At 40.0% G+C, this 20,658-nt stretch overlaps 1 protein-coding gene across 3 annotated transcripts in view; it reads left to right on the top strand.

Annotated features, from left to right (window-relative positions):
* Ypel (Yippee-like) overlaps positions 1-9,421 on the top strand; it is a 229,224-nt gene extending 219,803 nt beyond the window's left edge. For all 3 annotated transcript variants that reach the window (XM_076393843.1, XM_076393842.1, XM_076393841.1), the window contains exon 6: positions 5,240-9,421. In XM_076393843.1, coding sequence (XP_076249958.1) covers positions 5,240-5,329 — 90 coding nt within the window. In that variant the 3' untranslated portion in view covers positions 5,330-9,421. The remainder of the gene's footprint in view (positions 1-5,239) is intronic.
* The last annotated feature ends 11,237 nt before the right edge of the window (positions 9,422-20,658 follow it).

Raw genomic sequence — 20,658 nt, 5'->3', positions numbered from 1 at the left:
CATCATTTCACTCCGAAGTCCAATCGACAGTCAACCGAGTGGACTGCCTACGATGAACCCGCTCCAAATAGCGGGAAAACGCAACAATTGGCTGGTAAGGTTATGGCGTCTGTATTTTGGGATGCGCATGGAATAATTTTTATTGACTACCTTGAAAAAGGAAGGACTATCAACAGCGACTATTACATAGCGTTATTACACCGTTTGAAGGACGAAAACGCCAAAAAACGGCCGCATTTGAATAAAAATAAAGTGCTGCTTCACTAAGACAATGCATGTCAAAAATCCATGAATTGGGCTTAGAATTGCTCCTCATCTACCGTATTCTCCAGATCTGGTCCCCAGCGACTATTTCCTGTTCTCAAATCTCGAAAGAATGCTCGCTGGGAGAAATTTTCGTCGAATGAAGAGGTGATCGACGAAACTGAGACCTATTTTGAAGCAAAGAACAAATCGTAATACAAAAATGATATCGAAAAGTTGGAAGGTCACTATAATCACCCTTGAAGGGAATTATTTTGAATAAATATTATGTTGCTTCACTATGGTAGGCCGGTGACTTTTCAATTGACCTGTTATGTATTAACGATTGGGTGGTTAAGTTCATCTTTAATATTGAAATTTCTCAAACGAAAACGAATAAACCCATTATTACTTGATGACACATCTGTATAAACATCACACAATTTTCGATTCGAAAAATCACCTTCTAGAATCAACAATAACTTTGGTTGAGATTGGATTTGAATAACTAGAAATGTGCAATTCTAAAGCTACGATAAAGCTAGAACGTTAAATATAAGTTGAATGAAACTAGTAGAACGAAAAATTGGAACTGAAAGTACACAACTGAAACAGTCGATAGTAAATAGTAACAAAATCAGTCAAACCGAAAATAGCGACTGAAAACAGTCGATAGTAAAAAGTAGTCAGTTACTAAGCAGTCGATAGTCGAATTCAATGGATAGTTCCCAACACTAATTGTAATATTTCATCTCTTGCACATGCTGCACCTTAGTGCACTACTTATTAAACAATAATTTGCTTTGTATGGTTAATGAAACTTGCACTTTCTATAATTGTAGCTTAGCCCTTGTTATTAATACTGAATTTAATATCACTAAATTGTTCATTATTAATTTTTTGATTACGGTTATACTGTAAATGTCGATTAAATAATTCATTTTTTGTGAATCTATTTCTTGTAGCTAGTTTCATTTCTTGTATTCCTTCAATCTGTTCACGATTCCGATTTATCTCAACATACGAGCAGTGTAATAGATAATCCAGACACGTAGATGGATTGTGGAATCGACTAACTTCAGTTCGATGCCACTCTTCCGCCAGTGGTACGAATAAGAGTGACTTGGCCGCCACCTCACGTATTTTATACCACTGTTGTGCGATTATAAATTATGTAATCGAAATATATGGATTGTAATGTTCGGAATATATTGATATAGATCGATTAAATACATTTTCTAGACGTTGGTTCCATGACAAGTTTAATTTTCTAAATTTTCGATCTTAGTGTTTAGAACTCAACCACCCAATCGTTAATACATAACAGGTCAATTGAAAAGTTCCCGGCCTACCATAGTGAAACAACATAATTTTTATTCAAAATAATTCCCTTCAAGGGTGATACACTGATTATAGTGGCCCTCCAACTTTTCGATATCATTTTTGTATTACGATTTGTTCTTTGCTTCAAAATAGGCCTCAGTTTCGTCGATCACTTCTTCATTCGACGAAAATTTCTTCCCAGCGAGCATTCTTTCGAGATCTGAGAACAGGAAATAGTCGCTGGGGACCAGATCTGGAGAATACGGTAGATGAAGCAATTCGAAGCCCCATTCATGGATTTTTGACATGCATTGTCATGAAGCAACACTTTATTTTTATTCAAATGCGGCCGTTTTTCGGCGTTTTCGTCCTTCAAACGGTGCAATAAGGCTATATAATAGTCGCTGTTGATAGTCCTTCCTTTTTCAAGGTAGTCAATGAAAATTATTCCATGCGCATCCCAAAATACAGACGCCATAATATTGCCAGCCGACTGTTGCGTTTTCCCGCGTTTTGGCGTGGGTTCATCGTGTACAGTCCACTCGGATGATTGTCGATTGGACTTCAGGGTGAAATCATAGAGCCATATTTCATCCATTGTCACATATCGATGCAAAAACTCGGGTTTATTACGCTTGATCATCTTCAAACCCTGCTCCGAATTATCAACTTGTCTTTGTTTTTGGTCAAAAGTGAGCTCGCGCGGCACCCACTTTGCACAGAGCTTTTTTACACCCAAATATTTGTGAATGATATGATGTACACGTTCAGTTGTCGATTTCAATTTACGGCCATTCAAAATTATTTTGTGGATTTTTAAAATGTTTTCGTCGGTAACAACCTCTTTTGGACATCCACGGCGTTCACCGTCTTCGGTGCTCATTTCACCACGTCTAAACTTAGCATACCAATCCTGGATGGTTCATTTTCCTAGGGCAGTGTCCAGAAACTCGGCATCAAGCCAAGTTTTTACTTCAACTGTATTTTTTCCCTTTAAGAAGCAATACTTTATCAACTCGCGAAATTCCTTTATATCCATTATTTCACAATAACAAAAGTTGCTTCACTCAAATTGCTATAATTTACAAACTAATGATCCGACAGCATATAAATTTATACAGGCATCTTTTGAGGGTTAGTCTAACTAAAAAACATATGGATTTAATTCTAGTAGCGCCATCTATGTATCAGGCCGGGTACTTTTCAATTGACCTGTTAGGTAGACATATTTTAAAAGATATCGCCATAGAACCAAACAGACCAGTTTTAAACTATTTACATAAGACTACATACCAAAGAGCTCGATTTAATGGCCAGAATTTCCATTTGTGAGTCGCTCCTAAAACCTGTAGCCAATACTTAATTATTGACGTGTCTTTGTGAGTTTAAAGGTTTGTGAAGCGTCTACCACAGAATCCAAGTACTGCTTGGAGAATAGCGGATTTGACCTTAGTAAGAATTATTTAAGAATCTCGCTCTTCTCCAGATTAGCAGGATGTAGTTCATTTTGGGCTTCTGCGATTTGAGTAGCTTCTTGCGACCTGTAATATTGTAAGTTTACGTGTACAAGGGTAGCCATACGGTGTTATTACGCGTTGTTTGGGCACTTGATGTTTTCGCTCATATCAGCTGGTCTAATGGGAACGCCGACTAGATAGTGTTTGATAGTTTTCCCATCCATTTCTTCTCTATTGGCATCGAGCATGTGAATCATGTTGGATTTCGTACACCCTTACGCACTTACAACACATCGAAGTAATTAATGTAATGATTTGTATTATAGTTTAGTGAACATAAAAGTCACCACTTAACACATGGGCTGAAAAGCCCCGGCGGTAACAAAGAAAACTAGGTTTTTTCAAAATTGACTTAATATTCATCAACTTAATGTGACTCAATAGTCACTCAATCATTCCAACACCGCTCCAACATTTCAATACCGTTTGTGTAGAACCATTTATATTTGGCCTCAAAATAGACCTGTCACGAGTTGCTATCCACTTAGATAACCATCGTTTTGATTCCGGAATGAAGTGATGGATCCATATTTCATCCATTGTCACATATCGACGCAAAAATTCCGGTTAGTTACGTTTAAAGATAGCCAAACACTACTCAGAATCACCAACACATTTTTGTTTTTGGTCAACAGTGAGCAAACGCGACACCCACTTTGAACAGAGCTTTCTCATAATCAAATGCTCATTCAATATAAATCCAACAGGTTCTTTTGATATTCTTTACAATATTAGCTAACTCACGAAATTTCACTTTTCGATCATTCAAGACTATTTTGTGGATTTTTTAAATGTTTTCTGGTATTACTACCTCATTTAGTCATCCACTGCGTTCTGAATCATCAGTCTCTCCAGGACCACGTTTGAAATCAGCAAACCAACGTTTTATTGTTATTTCTGTTATTATCAGAATCCTTATAACACTTTTCAAGCCATTGCTTCATTTGAATACAACACAAATAAAATAACAAAAGTAGTGTCGCTCTTAGCATAATAACTCACACACTTTTGAGTAGAATATCATGAAATTTTTGAAAACTAACTACATAAAAAGCTGTGATTATGTAGGAATGTTTGTCGGGTCGGTCAATCGGTTGAAATGTGTGGCTGCCGCTGCAATTATTTGTCAGAACACTCACTGCTATTTTTGGAAGGAATTTGCACGGGAACTAAAAACGCTGGTTGAATCAAAGTTATTTATTTTAACTTACGATTGATACATGTGTACCAATCCACCGGCGTTGCCAACCTTTGAACTTGTTGATGAAAACGTGGTGGCCTAAAGGGTCGTGGCGATCGCCACAATTAAGATAAAACTAGCGGCATCTATGTGTTAGGCCCGGGACTTTTCAGCCTATTTGTTATTGTTATTTCAATAATGTATTTGTGTTGCAGTTCATTCACAGCTCTTACAACGTGTTGCCTAGCATCATGCAAGAAAATGAGTTTGTGTCGGTTATTTGATATTTTTTGCAAGAATACATCATTAAGCTCATTTAATTGGCGTCGGAACATTCAGATATCGATATGAATACTCTCCTGGACTAACGCATGGCTTGTTGCACGCGACAAAAAATGTTTCGGTTTCTCCTCGTCTTTGGTGTTCCCATCGCCAACATAAATATTATGACTTCCATTAAACTATGCCAAAATATTACCGTTGCTCAATCATAATCACAAGTTGGAGAATGTAGGGATTCCGTCAATTGATCCGAACTAACCCAATTGCAACTTTGTTTTCTTCAAATATTTTCAACTATTTCAGCTCTAAAACGATACAAACCATTGACTTCCCAATAAGCCCATCAACCTCACTGTACCTAGAAAAATACCTGGAGTTATAGAATAGTACTTACCATACTTATAAATATCATAATTGAGATTAAATTAAAATTGTCATAATTCTATAGTCAATAAATATAGTTATGACACGTGCAATTTGAAACTATTTTATTTACACGGAAATAAGTTCCAACTTATTGGAACTACTGAATAGGCAATACTCCCAATTAAATTATATCCTTACGTATACGAAACCCTATAATACAAGCACATCACCAGACACCAGACAGATTTCTTAGAATAACTACTTCCGTATTAATCGCACTATATAACATATATATTCACATATTTCAATATCATTTATTTTGTTTCAGGAGCACGCTTTTGAATCAAGCCAAAAATACAAAGAAGGAAAATTTATAATCGAACTAGCTCACATGATCAAAGAGAACGGATGGGATTGACAGTACGAATAGTGGTTCCCTGAACACCCACGGTCGCATAACACATCGTGTTGTACTAGCATCAAAACAGGTTCAATATGGACAAGAAAACCACTAGTTTTAAACACACATTTAATGTTAATTTTTGTTTCCTTGATTGGACCTAATATATCAGTTCTCTTAGATAGCATTAAATAATCGATTGGGAATTTAAACGATTTAAAGCGTTGCTAATTAGGCATTACATCGTTTAATTTCCCTAAAATTAAAGGACTGAAATATTAGAGGTAAATTTTGTCGATCCTAACTATAAGTGAGCATATAAAAGACTTGTAGTTTAAATAACATTGGATATAAGAACATTAATCGTAGAGTGGTGGATGTGAAATGTTCTGTGTCTCAAGAATCACGCATGAATATGGAGTAACAGTAGGCCATGGAGGGCAATTTATTCATAAAACATGTTTTAATCCACTAAAAACACAATGTACTCACGGTATTTCATGTACACTGTCAATAAATAGAATATTTAATTAAAATGTCCACTAATTCCCTAATATCAGTATTTAACATCAATGTATTAAGCAAATCGTAAATTGATGGGTGTTCTTGATAGACACATTCACAATTATTTCAGTCATTAAAACACAATATTATGTCATATATTCATTATATAGCATAATATCAGTATTTAATTTATAAAAATGTCAATGTTTTAAATTATATAATTTCATTTATACAGTCACTCTAACAGGCAGGTTTACACATTTGATTTTTATTTATAAAATATCTATTTAATAACACCCATGCATATTTACATTTCTTGAGCTTCAGCTATACTGCACATGTCATCTACTTGTGTGAATATTTGATAATATTGATAGGCACATTATATCATCTTAACAGAACAAAAATAATTCACTTTTTCTTATTAAATTCAATATTATTAAATATTCCTTCTTAGGTTTTTTTTAGTAGAATTATATGGGATCAAAGAATGTGTGTATCGCATATGTAAATGTTAAGTGCAAAGTTTAAGAACCATCACGGGGCAGTTACTTTTTCAAAACAATATTATTTCGAAAAAAAGCGCCAATACTAAAAACAAACACGGATATTTTTAAATTGTTTCCAAAAATACATCTAATGTTTATAATACTCGAAATAATGAATGGAAACAGAACGGAAAATAATCTAATATTAGAATTTGGCACAAGCGTACTTCGAGAAACGTGTAAAACCGCCGCTGTATTTATGCTGAAAAGAAATATTTGGAGGTTTAAAAACTTGAGTCATGTTATCAGTAAAAAAGAATTTTGCATTTGTATACTATAAATCTTATCAAAAAATGTTTATACCCAAATTTATATCTTCAAAAGCACACAATACTATTTCATAGTATATAATTCTGATGGACTGAGAATGGTACCTTTAAAAACTGTATATAAATGAACAATACATATTCTAACTAATCTTTATAATTTATTTATATTACATTTGTAAAAAATATAATAATTTTACCTATTTTTCACAAGATTGTTATATAAATATGCTCAAGAATAAACTTAATATATATTTTTCTATGAAAGTAGTTAAAACACGAATATAAATAGAAATTGACCATAGTTTTTTTTACATTTATGTGATGGTTCTTAATAATGCTATTGGAGATTCAATTAAAATTTATTTTATCATATATATCTCAGTAAGTTGCCATATAACATAAACTATCACTGAATCTCCAAGTTTGTATAAAAAGTAGGAATAGAAATTGAAAGTATATAGTGTACTTCAGCTCTGGAAGCAAACTGTGTTAGAAAGAATTTTGTCTGTGGTAATGTCTGTGGTAAATGAAAGAAGAATCTTCATATTATGCTTTAATGATACTGCGAAAATAATACATAGTGAATATTCAAAGTCAATTATATAATCAAAAGGGTGTTTTACGTTTCCGACAAAATTCAGATTGAGTGGTCCAATTTCAAAGTTCAATAATGTAACAACGAAAAATGAATTTAACAAACTAACTTTCACTATTTTATATTTTTGCAGTATATAACTGTAGAGATGTTTTGCTAAATGTTAGTGGTTTATGATATGGAAAATACAAACGTTTTATATATGTTGATGTTGTGAAGCTATACGGTTACTATATATTACAGAAATCAACAATAGTTCAGTCTTATTGTTTGGTTTTTAACTTTTCATAATAATTAGATTAAAGTTGGTTCAAAATCAATCGGTTTTGGATCATCTTCATCATATATCTGTTACATTTTTATTGCAAGACAATTTTATTCACCCACTCCATAAATCAGTAGATGTTGATATGATTTAATACTATTTTTTCTCATAATTCTGAAACAAGATTATCATTGAGAATAACGTCTTAAAGATGTATTTATTTACAGAAGCACCATCTCATCTCTGTTAACTGTTTTTATTGAAATTGATTGATAGTTTGGCGGACAAAAATCAATTATATAAATCAGGTTAGGTAATATGCTCCAAAATAGTGGTTAGGTGACGTATTTATTTATCTATTTTTATACTAAAATAATGACGAAATTGACGTGTAGTTTTAATTTTCAGTTTTGGGGAACAACATTTTTCCATTTTTTTGTGAGTTTTCGCTTTTTAATTTAAAAGTAGATTTTGCGGAGTAAACAACAATCACGTCAAACGTACATCTCGATTTGAATTGATCTCTTGGTTAATTGTATTATCACCTTTTGCAATAAGGATATTAAAATACTTCTTTAATTGTAATATCGACTATACTTAAGATATATGTAATCACATATTTTTATATTTAACATAAACAATTATTATAACATTAACCAACAATATTAACTATCGTAATGGCCCAATAGTCATGAATAATCCTTCAGCGTTAACGATTATTGTCATTATTTTGTTCAAAGTGGAAATGGATAGTTGTGAATATGATACAGGGCATCGTCACAATATTTATCAACCATTCATTATGGTTTATATCAAAACCTATTATTCATCGTGACAATAAGAATATCCAACTAAATTCATGCATTGAGCCCTGTACGGCGCACAGAAGTTTTTTGAGTAATGAGTTTCCTTTTATTATTTAGGTCTTGGTTTAATTAGCGATTTTTTTAGTTTAGGTTTTTAAAGTATTGTCAGGTAGTTCATGTTTAATTTTTTTATTTGTGATAGTTTTTTTGTGATAATGTTTTTCTTTGCTGCATAAAAATTGCATACGACTTAGAGACTTGTATTTTTATAGAACATTTTCGTAATTTATATAGAATCAGTCGACCGCTAGTTAAGACAAAATGAATTACGCAGAGAGAAAAATAAGTTTCTAAGTATTATCATAGAGGTGAGAATGCGGACAATATAACTCCCTTTTTTAGTGTTTTAGCTTTGAAAGGAAAACCTCACCTTGAATATTCAGGCGAGTGTAGCACTATTAAGATTTAAAAGCAGATTTAAAGGTGTTTTTCGCATCCGTTGTTATTAAAAACAGCTGAAACAGTTTATGGTGTGCCATAATTGCTTTTAAATCATGTCATGATTGATGTTCACTTCATTAAAGCACCTTTTAACTCAGCACATACAAGTTTTAGACTTGCCGGATAGACTCAACGATTCTATTGAAATAGTGTACTCCATAAAATATAACACAGGATACACAGGTTTTAATTTAATCAAATGGTGCAATTGAACATGATTGTTAAACAAAGTGTTGACACTCTATGTAAAAAAGCTTCTTATAAGGTTTTGCTCGTACTACACTAGATCTCAACTAAAGCAGATGTTAAAACCAATGAAATATCATATAAGAAGCTTTATATGCTTGAAGGTGCAATTTTTATTACTTTTGATTTTTAGTTAAATATTAAGTTTAATCCCAAATTAGCGATAGATGATCACGCGTTCTTCACGATTTCATAACCATACTGCCAGTAGATTTTAGATGATCATTATATTTATGTCAGTTATTAAGTCTTTTTGTATTGTTTTTTTAGTTGAAAGGAAATCTATTAATTTTTAAGCAGGTTATTTTAACGAGTAAAACCTATGGTTTCTTTTTGTAAGTTGTTCAAGATTTACATAATAAACGTACATTAATAATATAGTTGTTTTATTTAACGTATTGTTTAGAGATATTGAACAATGAACTGCACTAAAAAGATTGTGACTTCAGTCATAATATTGTGATGCACGTATATTAAAGTATTATCAAAGTAAATGTATAACTGAATATATAAAAATCATTCAAAATCATATTTTGTTATCTTTCTAATTATATACTTGTTTCATGTGTTCATTATCTTTAGGACTTAACTAAAGTTGAAATAAATATACCAAATATAAATATTGAGGTTATTTTGCTTTACTTATTTGAAAACAATGGAAGACAATAGTTATGTTAGAAATACATTTTGACTTACAATTGAAATACAAATTACTACCGCTGGCTACTTCTCATGATCTCTCATCTCACGAACTGACTATACTAAAGAGAAATATTTCCTTTGTCTGGGTCCCCAGCCACATTTGATTCAAAGGAAATTGCCAAGGACGCCATCTCAAATGGTCTCTACTATCAACATTCATCCCCCCCTCCTCCTGGAGAGAAGAACTAAATTTTTCTCATGATCTACCTAACGGATTTATCTCAAAAAACCTGTCCGATCTATTTTGTTTCCTTTCTTCATTGTCAATAATTATTTCATCCATTTTTTGTAATATACAAATATGCTCTCTGTATTTTAACATGTTTTTGTATATTGTAATTGTTAATCCACAAAATTCGAGTTGTAATTGCCGAATAACATCTCAGTAATCCGATAAGTACTTAGCCTACAAAAAACTAAAATTTTGGAAAAGTAACCCTCAACATAGTATCCTTTTAGCTCCATACACTTGCCCAGGGATGCGCCAGTTTGGCGAGCGCAAAGGTGTGTGCCGATTGAAGTGGTGGAAGAGCACTTTTTTATTTTTCAAATGAGACCGTTTTTTCTGCAATTCAGGGTCGATTTGGTCCAATAATTTGGTATAGTACAGCCCTGTGGCAGTTTGATTTCACTGCGCGAATTCCCTTACAAAACCAATAATCGAATTAGTGACTGATATTGCTCCTTTTTCATTTTTTAAAAATCCGCCTTTACGCCAGCTGCCGCACGTGGTCAAAAAAAAACTACGAGTCCGATTTCGAAAGTAGCCATCTACAAGAATGTACTACACGATAGTAAATTTCTCTTGCGATAGTCGCGCCATCGAGCGATGAGGCTAAGTATATGTCAGATTGCCCTCGTATATGTTAATGCTACTTTACCGACTATCACCTTTTTGACTAGCATTGTCATAAAGGAATCTGAAATTCGTAAACATCAATTCCTCTTCGCCCAATTGTCAGCAATATCGGAAGTTTAACCTAAGCTTCTGCTAAATACCTAACGAAGAACTAACAGATATGAATCCATCATAAATTCTCTGAAACCCTGCTAATTTTATAATCAAAATACGGACTACCCAAACCAACCAAGACGGCCCCACAGCCAGTGCCGAAACAAGTTACCACAAGACCAACCCAGCCTGCGCAGGTAAGTAGCCAGGCCACTAAAGAAGTCTTAACCTCCACAGCAAAACAGTGCCAACCGTTTCGGCGACTGTTTCTCAAAGTCCCCCAAAGGAAAAAATTCCGCTTATAGTGCTCCGTGACAAGAAGAGGTTCATGGAGCTCATTAGAATTACTAAGGCACAATCAATAGACATTATAACCCGAAACAAAAAGGAGGGCATTTTCTTATTCGTCGCCACAAGCGACAATTACCGTAAACTCACTACCCTGCTCGAGGAAAGGAATTACCCTTACCATTCCTTCTGTCATCCGGAGGAGAGAGCATTCCGGGTAATAATAAGAAACATCCCAGAATCACTCTGCATTGACGAGGTACGTGAACTTCTCTTTGATCAAGGCTTCCATCCCAAATTTGTGCAAAGATGGAAATTAAAATCCGGGATAGAACTACCAATTGTTCAGGTAGTTGTCCCTCGCGAAGAGCGACAGATCATATATATGACCAAACTCGGCGTCATCACAGTGAAGGTCGAGGTCCAGAGGGGAAACGGCCAGCCAGTGCAGTGCTTCAACTGCCAGCTTTTCGGGCACTCCAGCTCGTATTGCCGAGCCCCCCCACGGTGCGTCAAATGTGCCGGGCATCACGACACTAGATCCTGTGCCAAAATCCCGGAAGCACCTCCAAAGTGCAGCAATTGCGGTGAAATTAATACCGTAAACTTCACCGGTTGCAGTTGCCGTCCTGCTCCAAGAAAACCAAAAATTCCGACCGAATCCAGGCCTCCACAAGGTTCTGCATGGAGTAACCAAGGTGGCAGGAAGCTAACCCAAAAATTAGCCAGCGCCACCCAGCCTGCTCCAACTCAAACTCCTCTCCAACCAATACACCGGACCTTAACTCCACAATGCAGGCGTTTACTGACCCGCAGGCTTTCCTGCAAGTGATCGCCCTGGCTCACCAACTTGCTCGTCTTTTTCCAAATGTCGCCGCCTAAGCGGCAACACTTACCTGTCTCTATAACTTCCAGCAGCCTTTTAACTCTTCGAAATGGCTGTTCCGAAATCTCTTATACTGATGACATGGAATGCAAATAGCTTACGCGGAAAGCAAGCGGAATTGGAAGACGTCATGACATTCTATGACGTCGACATCGTTCACATCCAGGAAACTTTCCTGAAACCATTGCATCGTCTCTCTTTCGAACACTTTTTTGTCTACAGAAACGATAGAACTCCGGGTCGAGGCGGTGGAACCGCCATTCTCGTCAGAAAAGGAGTCAAACACGAGCTCCTTCCATCGTTATCAGTAAACAACTTCGAAACAACCTCCATTAAAATCGATATCCAAGAAAGTCCCTTCGTGATTACATTCCTGTAGAGAAAATCTTCTGCATTCAACTATGCCGAATACCGATCACTCGTCGAAGGAAAATTTCCAAAAATAATAGGTGGCGAACGCCCACCACCCCACCTGGGTGTCTTCCAGAGCGAATCCCGCAGGTAACGCCATCGTAGCTCTAAGTGCAGATCTGGGCTACGGTCTTGCCTTGCCAGATGAACCCACCCATCATCCTAGTACAGTCTCTCAAGGCGCAGCAAGAATCCTTGATTTCTTTATTCTTCAAGACGTAAATCGCCATTCCGAAGTTCGAGTCCTTGACGAACTAGACTCTGATCATCGTCCGGTCCTCCTCAAACTCGGAAACTGCGCCACCACTCAAGTCCCACTAACAAGATTCAGGAAAAAAACCGACTGGAAAAACTACCAATCTCTTCTCCTGAAATCCGATCCAATTCCGAAAATTAACACACCAGAACAACTCGAGGAAGCCGTACTCAAGCTAACTCGCGATATTCAGTCTGCTCACGAATCTGCCACAGTCAAAATTTCATCACAACCCCAGCCGTGGAAAAACAACCTTCCCGCTTCTCTTAAACGTGAAATTCGCATCAAAAACGGTTTATGCAGATTAGCTCGATTCACCCTTGATGCTGCAGACAAAAGGGAGGCGAACAGAGCATGCAAGAGGGTAAGGGCGGCCGTCTCGACTTGGCGAGCAATGAAATGGAACTTATTTCTCGCGGACCAAAGGCTGGATGGCCCCCCTTCCTTCTGGCGTGTCTCCAAATGCCTCGTGGAGAAGACGCACAATGTCATCCCTCCCCTGAAGTCAGCGGTTACAGGAAATTTCGTAGTCACTGACCAAGAAAAAGTCGAGCTCCTTGCAGAGACCTACGAAGCTCAAATGAAATGCCTCCCACCCGCACAGGACACTAAAGCTAAAGACATTGACACTGTCATCAACGAATCCAACTCCGTCAAAAGACCAGTAACCCCCGCCTTTCTTCTCAACCATTTTGTGTCACCAAAGTCTCTACAGACTATGATCGGCAAACTTCAAAGCAAACAATCTCCAGGTTTCGATGGAATATCTATTACCCAGTTAAAAAAGCTCCCGCATAAGCAGCTCGCAGAACTGGCAAACATCATTAACTCCATCATGAGACTGCAACACTTCCCGGCGTCTTGGAAACACGCATATATAGCGGTTATACCCAAGAAAGGAGCAAAATCATCTCCATCTGATTACAGGCCTATCAGCCTTCTCAGCGCCATTTCGAAGCTTGCCGAGAGGGCAATACTCTACGCTCTCAACTCTTTCACAAAGGAAAACAACATCATTCCAGATGAACAATTCGGCTTTCGCGCTCACCACTCATCCGTCCATCAAGCTTCCCGTCTGGCTGCACACATCCATCATGCTCTTGACCAACGTAAAAAGCTTGGAGCAGTTCTTCTGGACCTAACCAAAGCCTTCGACAAGGTCTGGCACGACGGATTGTTCGCAAAGTGCGTGCGGTTAGGCCTCCCAGAAGACCTAACCGCTCTCATCAAGTCCTATCTCTCGGACAGATCTTTCCAGGTCAAGATCAGGGCATCACTTTCCAGTCGTAAACAAATCGATGCTGGCGTACCCCAAGGTTCCCCGCTGGCCCCAGCCTTATTTAACCTCTTTATTTCAGATATGCCGAGAATAGAGCATACTGACGTCGCCTTTTACGCTGACGACACTGCTTTCTTCACGGCAGCTCGATCATGCGGTCAAGTGGTTCAAATTCTGGAGGTTGCAAATCAACCCTCTGAAAACCCAGGCCATCATTTTCCACAAGAAGCGTTACGCACTGCGCGTCTCGCAACTTAAGATCGACACCGCAATAATTCCATGGCTGGATAATGTCACGTACCTAGGTTTTCACTTCGACCGGCGGTTCGGTTGGCATTCCCAAATCCAGAAAGCAATCCAAAAAGCTTCGGGGATAGCAAACCAGCTATCTTCTCTGATCTGCCCTTCTAGCAGACTTCCCATCTCCATCAAATGCTTATTTTACAAGATGTTAATTCGGTCCGTACTCCTCTACGGATCTAATGTCTACTTCAAGTTTGTTACACCCAACCAGGTCAAACGGCTTCAAGTTTTCCAAAATAAGCTCCTCAAGAGAATATTAAACGCTCCATGGTTTGTCAGAAATAATCAAATTCATAGGGAAACTGACACTCCAGAAATCAAGCACTTCATATCTCAATCATTCCACAAACAACAACTCAGCTCAAGTTCTTCTGAAAACACGCTTGTTCGCGAGCTGGTCGACATGCTGGGAACTTAGCACCGCGTCACCGCTAAGCTCTCCCCCTTTTCCAGGATGAAACGACCTCATCCGTTACTACAGTCATAACTTTTGCCCCCATACAACAGTACCCAGTTGTGTGTTAACTCAGGTTCGCGAATCAATAGAATCGCCGGGCCCTCGTGCCCAATAACGGCTGCCCGATCAGCGGGTGACATATCCCCAAATTTAATGCAGTAGCAGTAGTGATCCACAGGGGTCAACTGTGAGGCGGTTTCGGTTTAGTGTATTGGTAAGCCCAGAAACAGTCCCACATAACCCGGTCCAACTTGTCACTCCAGGGCAAGTCTCCGCGACCAGGTATGCGTCATGCATTCCACCGCCTGGTTTTTAGGCCAGAACAAAAAAAACTACCCAAACCAATCCAGAGGACATTCTTGTAAGTTTTAACTTAGTCCCTTTTATCAAATTCCGATCAATGAGACTTTATTCGAAAAATCTCACCTCTCATAAAACAGTCACATATTTCCAGGTCAATAAAAAGTTCTCTAAACAAAGATCTGGCCACTATATCTATGAGACGTTGCGAAAGCAAGGCATTAGCCAGCGCCCCACTAAAACTTTCGAATTGGTTTAGATATGTGGACCAGACCTTTGTCACTTGGAATGGAACAACTCATCCAGTTCCTACCTCACCTGAATTGTCAACATCCAGTTCACCATAGAGCCAGAGAATACCTCCAAGATTCCTTGTCCGTATCGCAGTGAACCAGTTCCGTGCTAGCTCTCGAAGAGAACGGTCGTGTCCGGTCCGCCGAACCTACCTGCGCTTCCGAGAATTACCCGAAACTTTCTCTGAGACGGTCGATCCGTTATCACGTTTCCACCAGTGCCTACGTCAAAAAAGCGTCTGTAAGCGCCGAAAAGGCGCATTTACAGACAAGACAATGGCGTCACGTACGTCAGAGCCGACGTCGCCTCCTGAGCATAATCCCATCTTTCCTAACTCAAATGGACCATCTTTTGAAGGCAGCCGAGAATTGATCATAATAGATTTAAGAAGACAGAATGAAGATCTGCGAAAGCAGATAGCTGAAGTTAAAATGTTCGCTAAAGCACAAACAGACGCCCTGAACAAACAGACTGAAAAGCTGGAAAAGAGCGAAAAGGCTACCGAAGATCTCAAAGAAGAAATCAAAACTCTCACAGCTACGATAGCAGACTTCATGAAGTATCAAAAAGATGCCATGGAAAGAAAGACTCCCGCTGCCACAGAAACCCAGACCTAGACACCAGCTAAACCGGCACAACGGTCAGACCAAACTGAAGACCCAGACGACGGTTTCACCTTGGTGGGAAAAAGGAAAAGAGGGCCCATCACTCCACCTCAGGAAAGCCAGCTGCCGAAGGCCGACAAGAAGGGAAAACAGGCTCCCAAATCACAACCCAAGCCGGCCACTCAATCTACCCAATCGAAAGCCAAGGCTAACGTACAGCCGTCGATTACAAAATTTACCACCAGACCAGTGCAAAACAAGCCGACCACCAGGACGGCCCCACAGCCACTACCGAAACAAGTTACCACAAGACTAACCCAGCCTGTGCAGGTAAGTAGCCAGGCCACTAAACAAATCTTAACCTCCACAGCAAAAACAGTGCCAACCGTTTCGGCGACTGTTTCTCAAACTCCCCCAAAGGAAAAAATTCCGCTTACAGTGCTCCGTGACAAGAAGAGGTTCATGGAGCTCATTAGAATTACTAAGGCACAATCAATAGATATTATAACCCGAAACAAAAAGGGGGGCATTTTCTTATTCGTCGCCACAAGCGACGATTACCGTAAACTCACTACCCTGCACGAGGAAAGGAATTACCCTTACCATTCCTTCTGTCATCCGGAGGAGAGAGCATTCCGGGTAATAATAAGAAACATCCCAGAATCACTCTGCATTGACGAGGTACGTGAACTTCTCTTTGATCAAGGCTTCCATCCCAAATTTGTGCAAAGATGGAAATTAAAATCCGGGATAGAACTACCAATTGTTCAGGTAGTTGTCCCTCGCGAAGAGCGACAGATCATATATATGACCAAACTCGGCGTCATCACAGTGAAGGTCGAGGTCCAGAGGGGAAACAGCCAGCCAGTGCAGTGCTTCAACTGCCAGCCTTTCGGGCACTCCAGCTCATATTGCCGAGCCCCCACACGGTGCGTTAAATGTGCCGGGCATCACGACACTAGATCCTGTACCAAAATCCCAGAAGCACCTCCAAAGTGCAGCAACTGCGGTGAAATTCATACCGCAATCTTCAGCGGTTGCAGCAGCCGTCCTGCTCCAAGAAAACCAAAAATTCCGACCGAAACCAGGCCTCCACAAGGTTCTGCATGGAGTAACCAAGGTGGCAGGAAGCTAGTCCAAAAATTAGCCAGCGCCACCCAGCCTGCTCCAACCAATACACCGGACTTTAACTCCTCAATGCAGGCGTTTACTGACCCGCAGGATTTCCTGCAAGTGATCGCCCTGGCTCACCAACTTGCTCGTCTTTTTCCAAATGTCGCCGCCTAAGCGGCAACATTTACCTGTTTCTTTAACTTCCAGCAGCCTTTTAATTCTTCGAAATGGCTGTTCCAAAATCTCCTATACTGATGGCATGGAATGCAAACAGCTTACGCGGAAAGCAAGCGGAATTGGAAGACGTCATGACATTCTATGACGTCGACATCGTTCACATCCAGGAAACTTTCCTGAAACCTTTGCATCGTCTCTCTTTCGAACACTTTTTTGTCTACAGAAACGATAGAACTCCGGGTCGAGGCGGTGGAACCGCCATTCTCGTCAGAAAAGGAGTCAAACACGAGCTCCTTCCATCGTTATCAGTAAACAACTTCGAAACAACCTCCATTAAAATCGATATCCAAGAAAGTCCCTTCGTGATTACATCCCTGTAGAGAAAATCTTCTGCATTCAACTATGCCGAATACCGATCACTCGTCGAAGGAAAATTTCCAAAAATAATAGGTGGCGAACGCCCACCACCCCACCTGGGTGTCTTCCAGAGCGAATCCCGCAGGTAACGCCATCGTAGCTCTAAGTGAAGATCTGGGCTACGGTCTTGCCTTGCCAGATGAACCCACCCATCACCCTAGTACAGTCTCTCAAGGCGCAGCAAGAATCCTTGATTTCTTTATTCTTCAAGACGTAAATCGCCATTCCGAAGTTCGAGTCCTTGACGAACTAGACTCTGATCATCGTCCGGTCCTCCTCAAACTCGGAAACTGCGCCACCACTCAAGTCCCACTAACAAGATTCAGGAAAAAAAACCGACTGGAAAAACTACCGATCTCTTCTGAAATCCGATCCAATTCCGAAAATTAACACACCAGAACAGTTCCAGGAAGCCGTACTCAAGCTAACTCGCGATATTCAGTCTTCTCACGAATCTGCCACAGTCAAAATTTCATCACAACCCCAGCCGTGGAAAAACAACCTTCTCGCCACTCTTAAACGTGAAATTCGCATCAAAAATGTTTATGCAGATTAGCTCGATTCACCCTTGATGCTGCAGACAAAAGGGAGGCGAACAGAGCATGCAAGAGGGTAAGGGCGGCCGTCTCGACTTGGCGAGCAATGAAATGGAACTTATTTCTCGCGGACCAAAGGCTGGATGGCCCCCCTCCTTCTGGCGTGTCTCCAAATGCCTCGTGGGGAAGACGCACAATGTCATCCCCCCCCTAAAGTCAACGGTCACAGGAAATTTCGCAGTCACTGACCAAGAAAAAGTCGAGCTCCTTGCAGAGACCTACGAAGCTCAAATGAAATGCCTCCCACCCGCACAGAACACTAAAGCTAAAGACATTGACACTGTCATCAACGAATCCAACTCCGTCAAAAGACCAGTAACCCCCGCCTTTCTTCTCAACCATTTCGTGTCTCCAAAGTATCTACAGACTATGATCGGCAAACTTCAAACCAGAAAATCTCCAGGTTTCGATGGAATATCGATTACCCAGTTAAAAAAGCTCCCGCATAAGCAGCTCGCAGAACTGGCAAACATCATTAACTCCATCATGAGGCTGCAACACTTCCCGGCGTCTTGGTAACACGCACATATAGCGGTTATACCCAAGAAAGGAGCAAAATCATCTCCATCTGATTACAGGCCTATCAGCCTTCTCAGCGCCATTTCGAAGCTTGCCGAGAGGGCAATACTCTACGCTCTCAATTCTTTCACAAAGGAAAACAACATCATTCCAGATGAACAATTCGGCTTTCGCGCTCACCACTCATCCGTCCATCAGGCTACCCGTCTGGCCGCACACACCCATCATGCTCTTGACCAACGCAAAAAGCTTGAAGCAGTTCTTCTGGACCTAACCAAAGCCTTCGACAAGGTCTGGCACGACGGATTGTTCGCAAAGTGCGTGCGGTTAGGCCTCCCAGAAGACCTAACCGCTCTCATCAAGTCCTTTCTCTCGGACAGATCTTTCCAGGTCAAGATCACGCAATCACTTTCCAATCGTAAACAAATCGATGCTGGCGTACCTCAAGGTTCCCCGCTGGCCCCAGCCTTATTTAACCTCTTTGTTTCAGATCTGCCGAGAAAAGAGCACATTGACGTCGCGTTTTACGCTGACGACACTGCTTTCTTCACGGCCGCTAGGTTCGAAGTTACAATTCATGAACGTTTACAGAAACAGCTCGATCATGCGGTCAAGTGGTTCAAATTCTGGAGGTTGCAAATCAACCCTCTGAAAACCCAGGCCATCATTTTCCACAAGAAGCGTTACGCACTGCGCGTCTCGCAACTTAAGATCGACACCGCAATAATTCCATGGCTGGATAACGTCACGTACCTAGGTCTTCACTTCGACCGGCGGTTCGGTTGGCATTCCCAAATCCAGAAAGCAATCCAAAAAGCTTCGGGGATAGCAAACCAGCTATCTTCTCTGATCTGCCCTTCTAGCAGACTTCCCATCTCCATCAAATGCTTATTTTACAAGATGTTAATTCGGTCCGTACTCCTCTACGGATCTAATGTCTACTTCAAGTTTGTTACACCCAACCAGGTCAAACGGCTTCAAGTTTTCCAAAATAAGCTCCTCAGGAGAATATTAAACGCTCCATGGTTTGTCAGAAATAATCAAATTCATAGGGAAACTGACACTCCAGAAATCAAGCACTTCATATCTCAATCATTCCACAAACAACAACTCAGCTCAAGTTCTTCTGAAAACACGCTTGTTCGCGAGCTGGTCGACATGCTGGGAACTTAGCACCGCGTCACCGCTAAGCTCTCCCCCTTTTCCAGGCTGAAACGACCTCATCCGTCGCTACAGTCATAACTTTTGCCCCCATACAACAGTACCCAGTTGTGTGTTAACTCAGGTTCGCGAATCAATAGATTCGCCGGGCCCCCGTGCCCAATAACGGCTGCCCGATCAGCGGGTGCCATATCCCCAAATTTAATGCAGTAGCAGTAGTGATCCACAGGGGTCAACTGTGAGGCGGTTTCGGTTTAGTGTATTGTTAAGATCAGAGGCAGTCCCACATAGCCCGGTCCAACTTGTCACTCCAGGGCAAGTCTCCACGACCAGGTATGCGTCATGCATCCCACCGCCTGGTTTTTAGGCCAGAACAAAAAAAAAAGGAAAAAGACTCGATAGCTCGATTCACCCTTGATGCTGCAGACAAAAGGGTGGTGAACAGAGCATGCAAGAGGTAAGGGCGGCCGTCTCGACTTGGCGAGCAATGAAATGGAACTCGTTTCTCGCGGACCAAAGACTGGATGGCCCCCCTTCCTTGTGGCGTGTCTCCAAATGCCTCGTGGGGGAGACGCACAATGTCATCCCCCCCTGAAGTCAGCGGTTACAGCAAATTTCGAAGTCACTGACCAAGAAAAAGTCGAGCTCCTTGCATAGACCTACGAAGCTCAAATGTTGTTGCTATATGGAATGATAGTATTACTTAATGTTATGGGTGCTTGTACGTTTATTTTCCAAGCTTGTGTCCAATTATTTATATTGTCACTTGACTGTTGTAATTTTCGTGAGGCTTCTTCACCATTGTCTCCGACAGCTATAATCGCAGTATCATCAGCAAATGTAGCCATTGTAATATTTTCCGTTTGTGGTATATCACAAGTGTAGATAAATTATTGG

Source organism: Rhynchophorus ferrugineus, unplaced genomic scaffold, assembly GCF_030347505.1.
Source record: "Rhynchophorus ferrugineus isolate W39M unplaced genomic scaffold, kcgeb_rfMv2 rfM1, whole genome shotgun sequence".
Taxonomy (NCBI): Eukaryota; Metazoa; Arthropoda; class Insecta; order Coleoptera; family Curculionidae; genus Rhynchophorus; species Rhynchophorus ferrugineus.
Note: the sequence above shows the minus strand (reverse complement) of the source record. Positions and strands in the feature narration are given on the sequence as shown.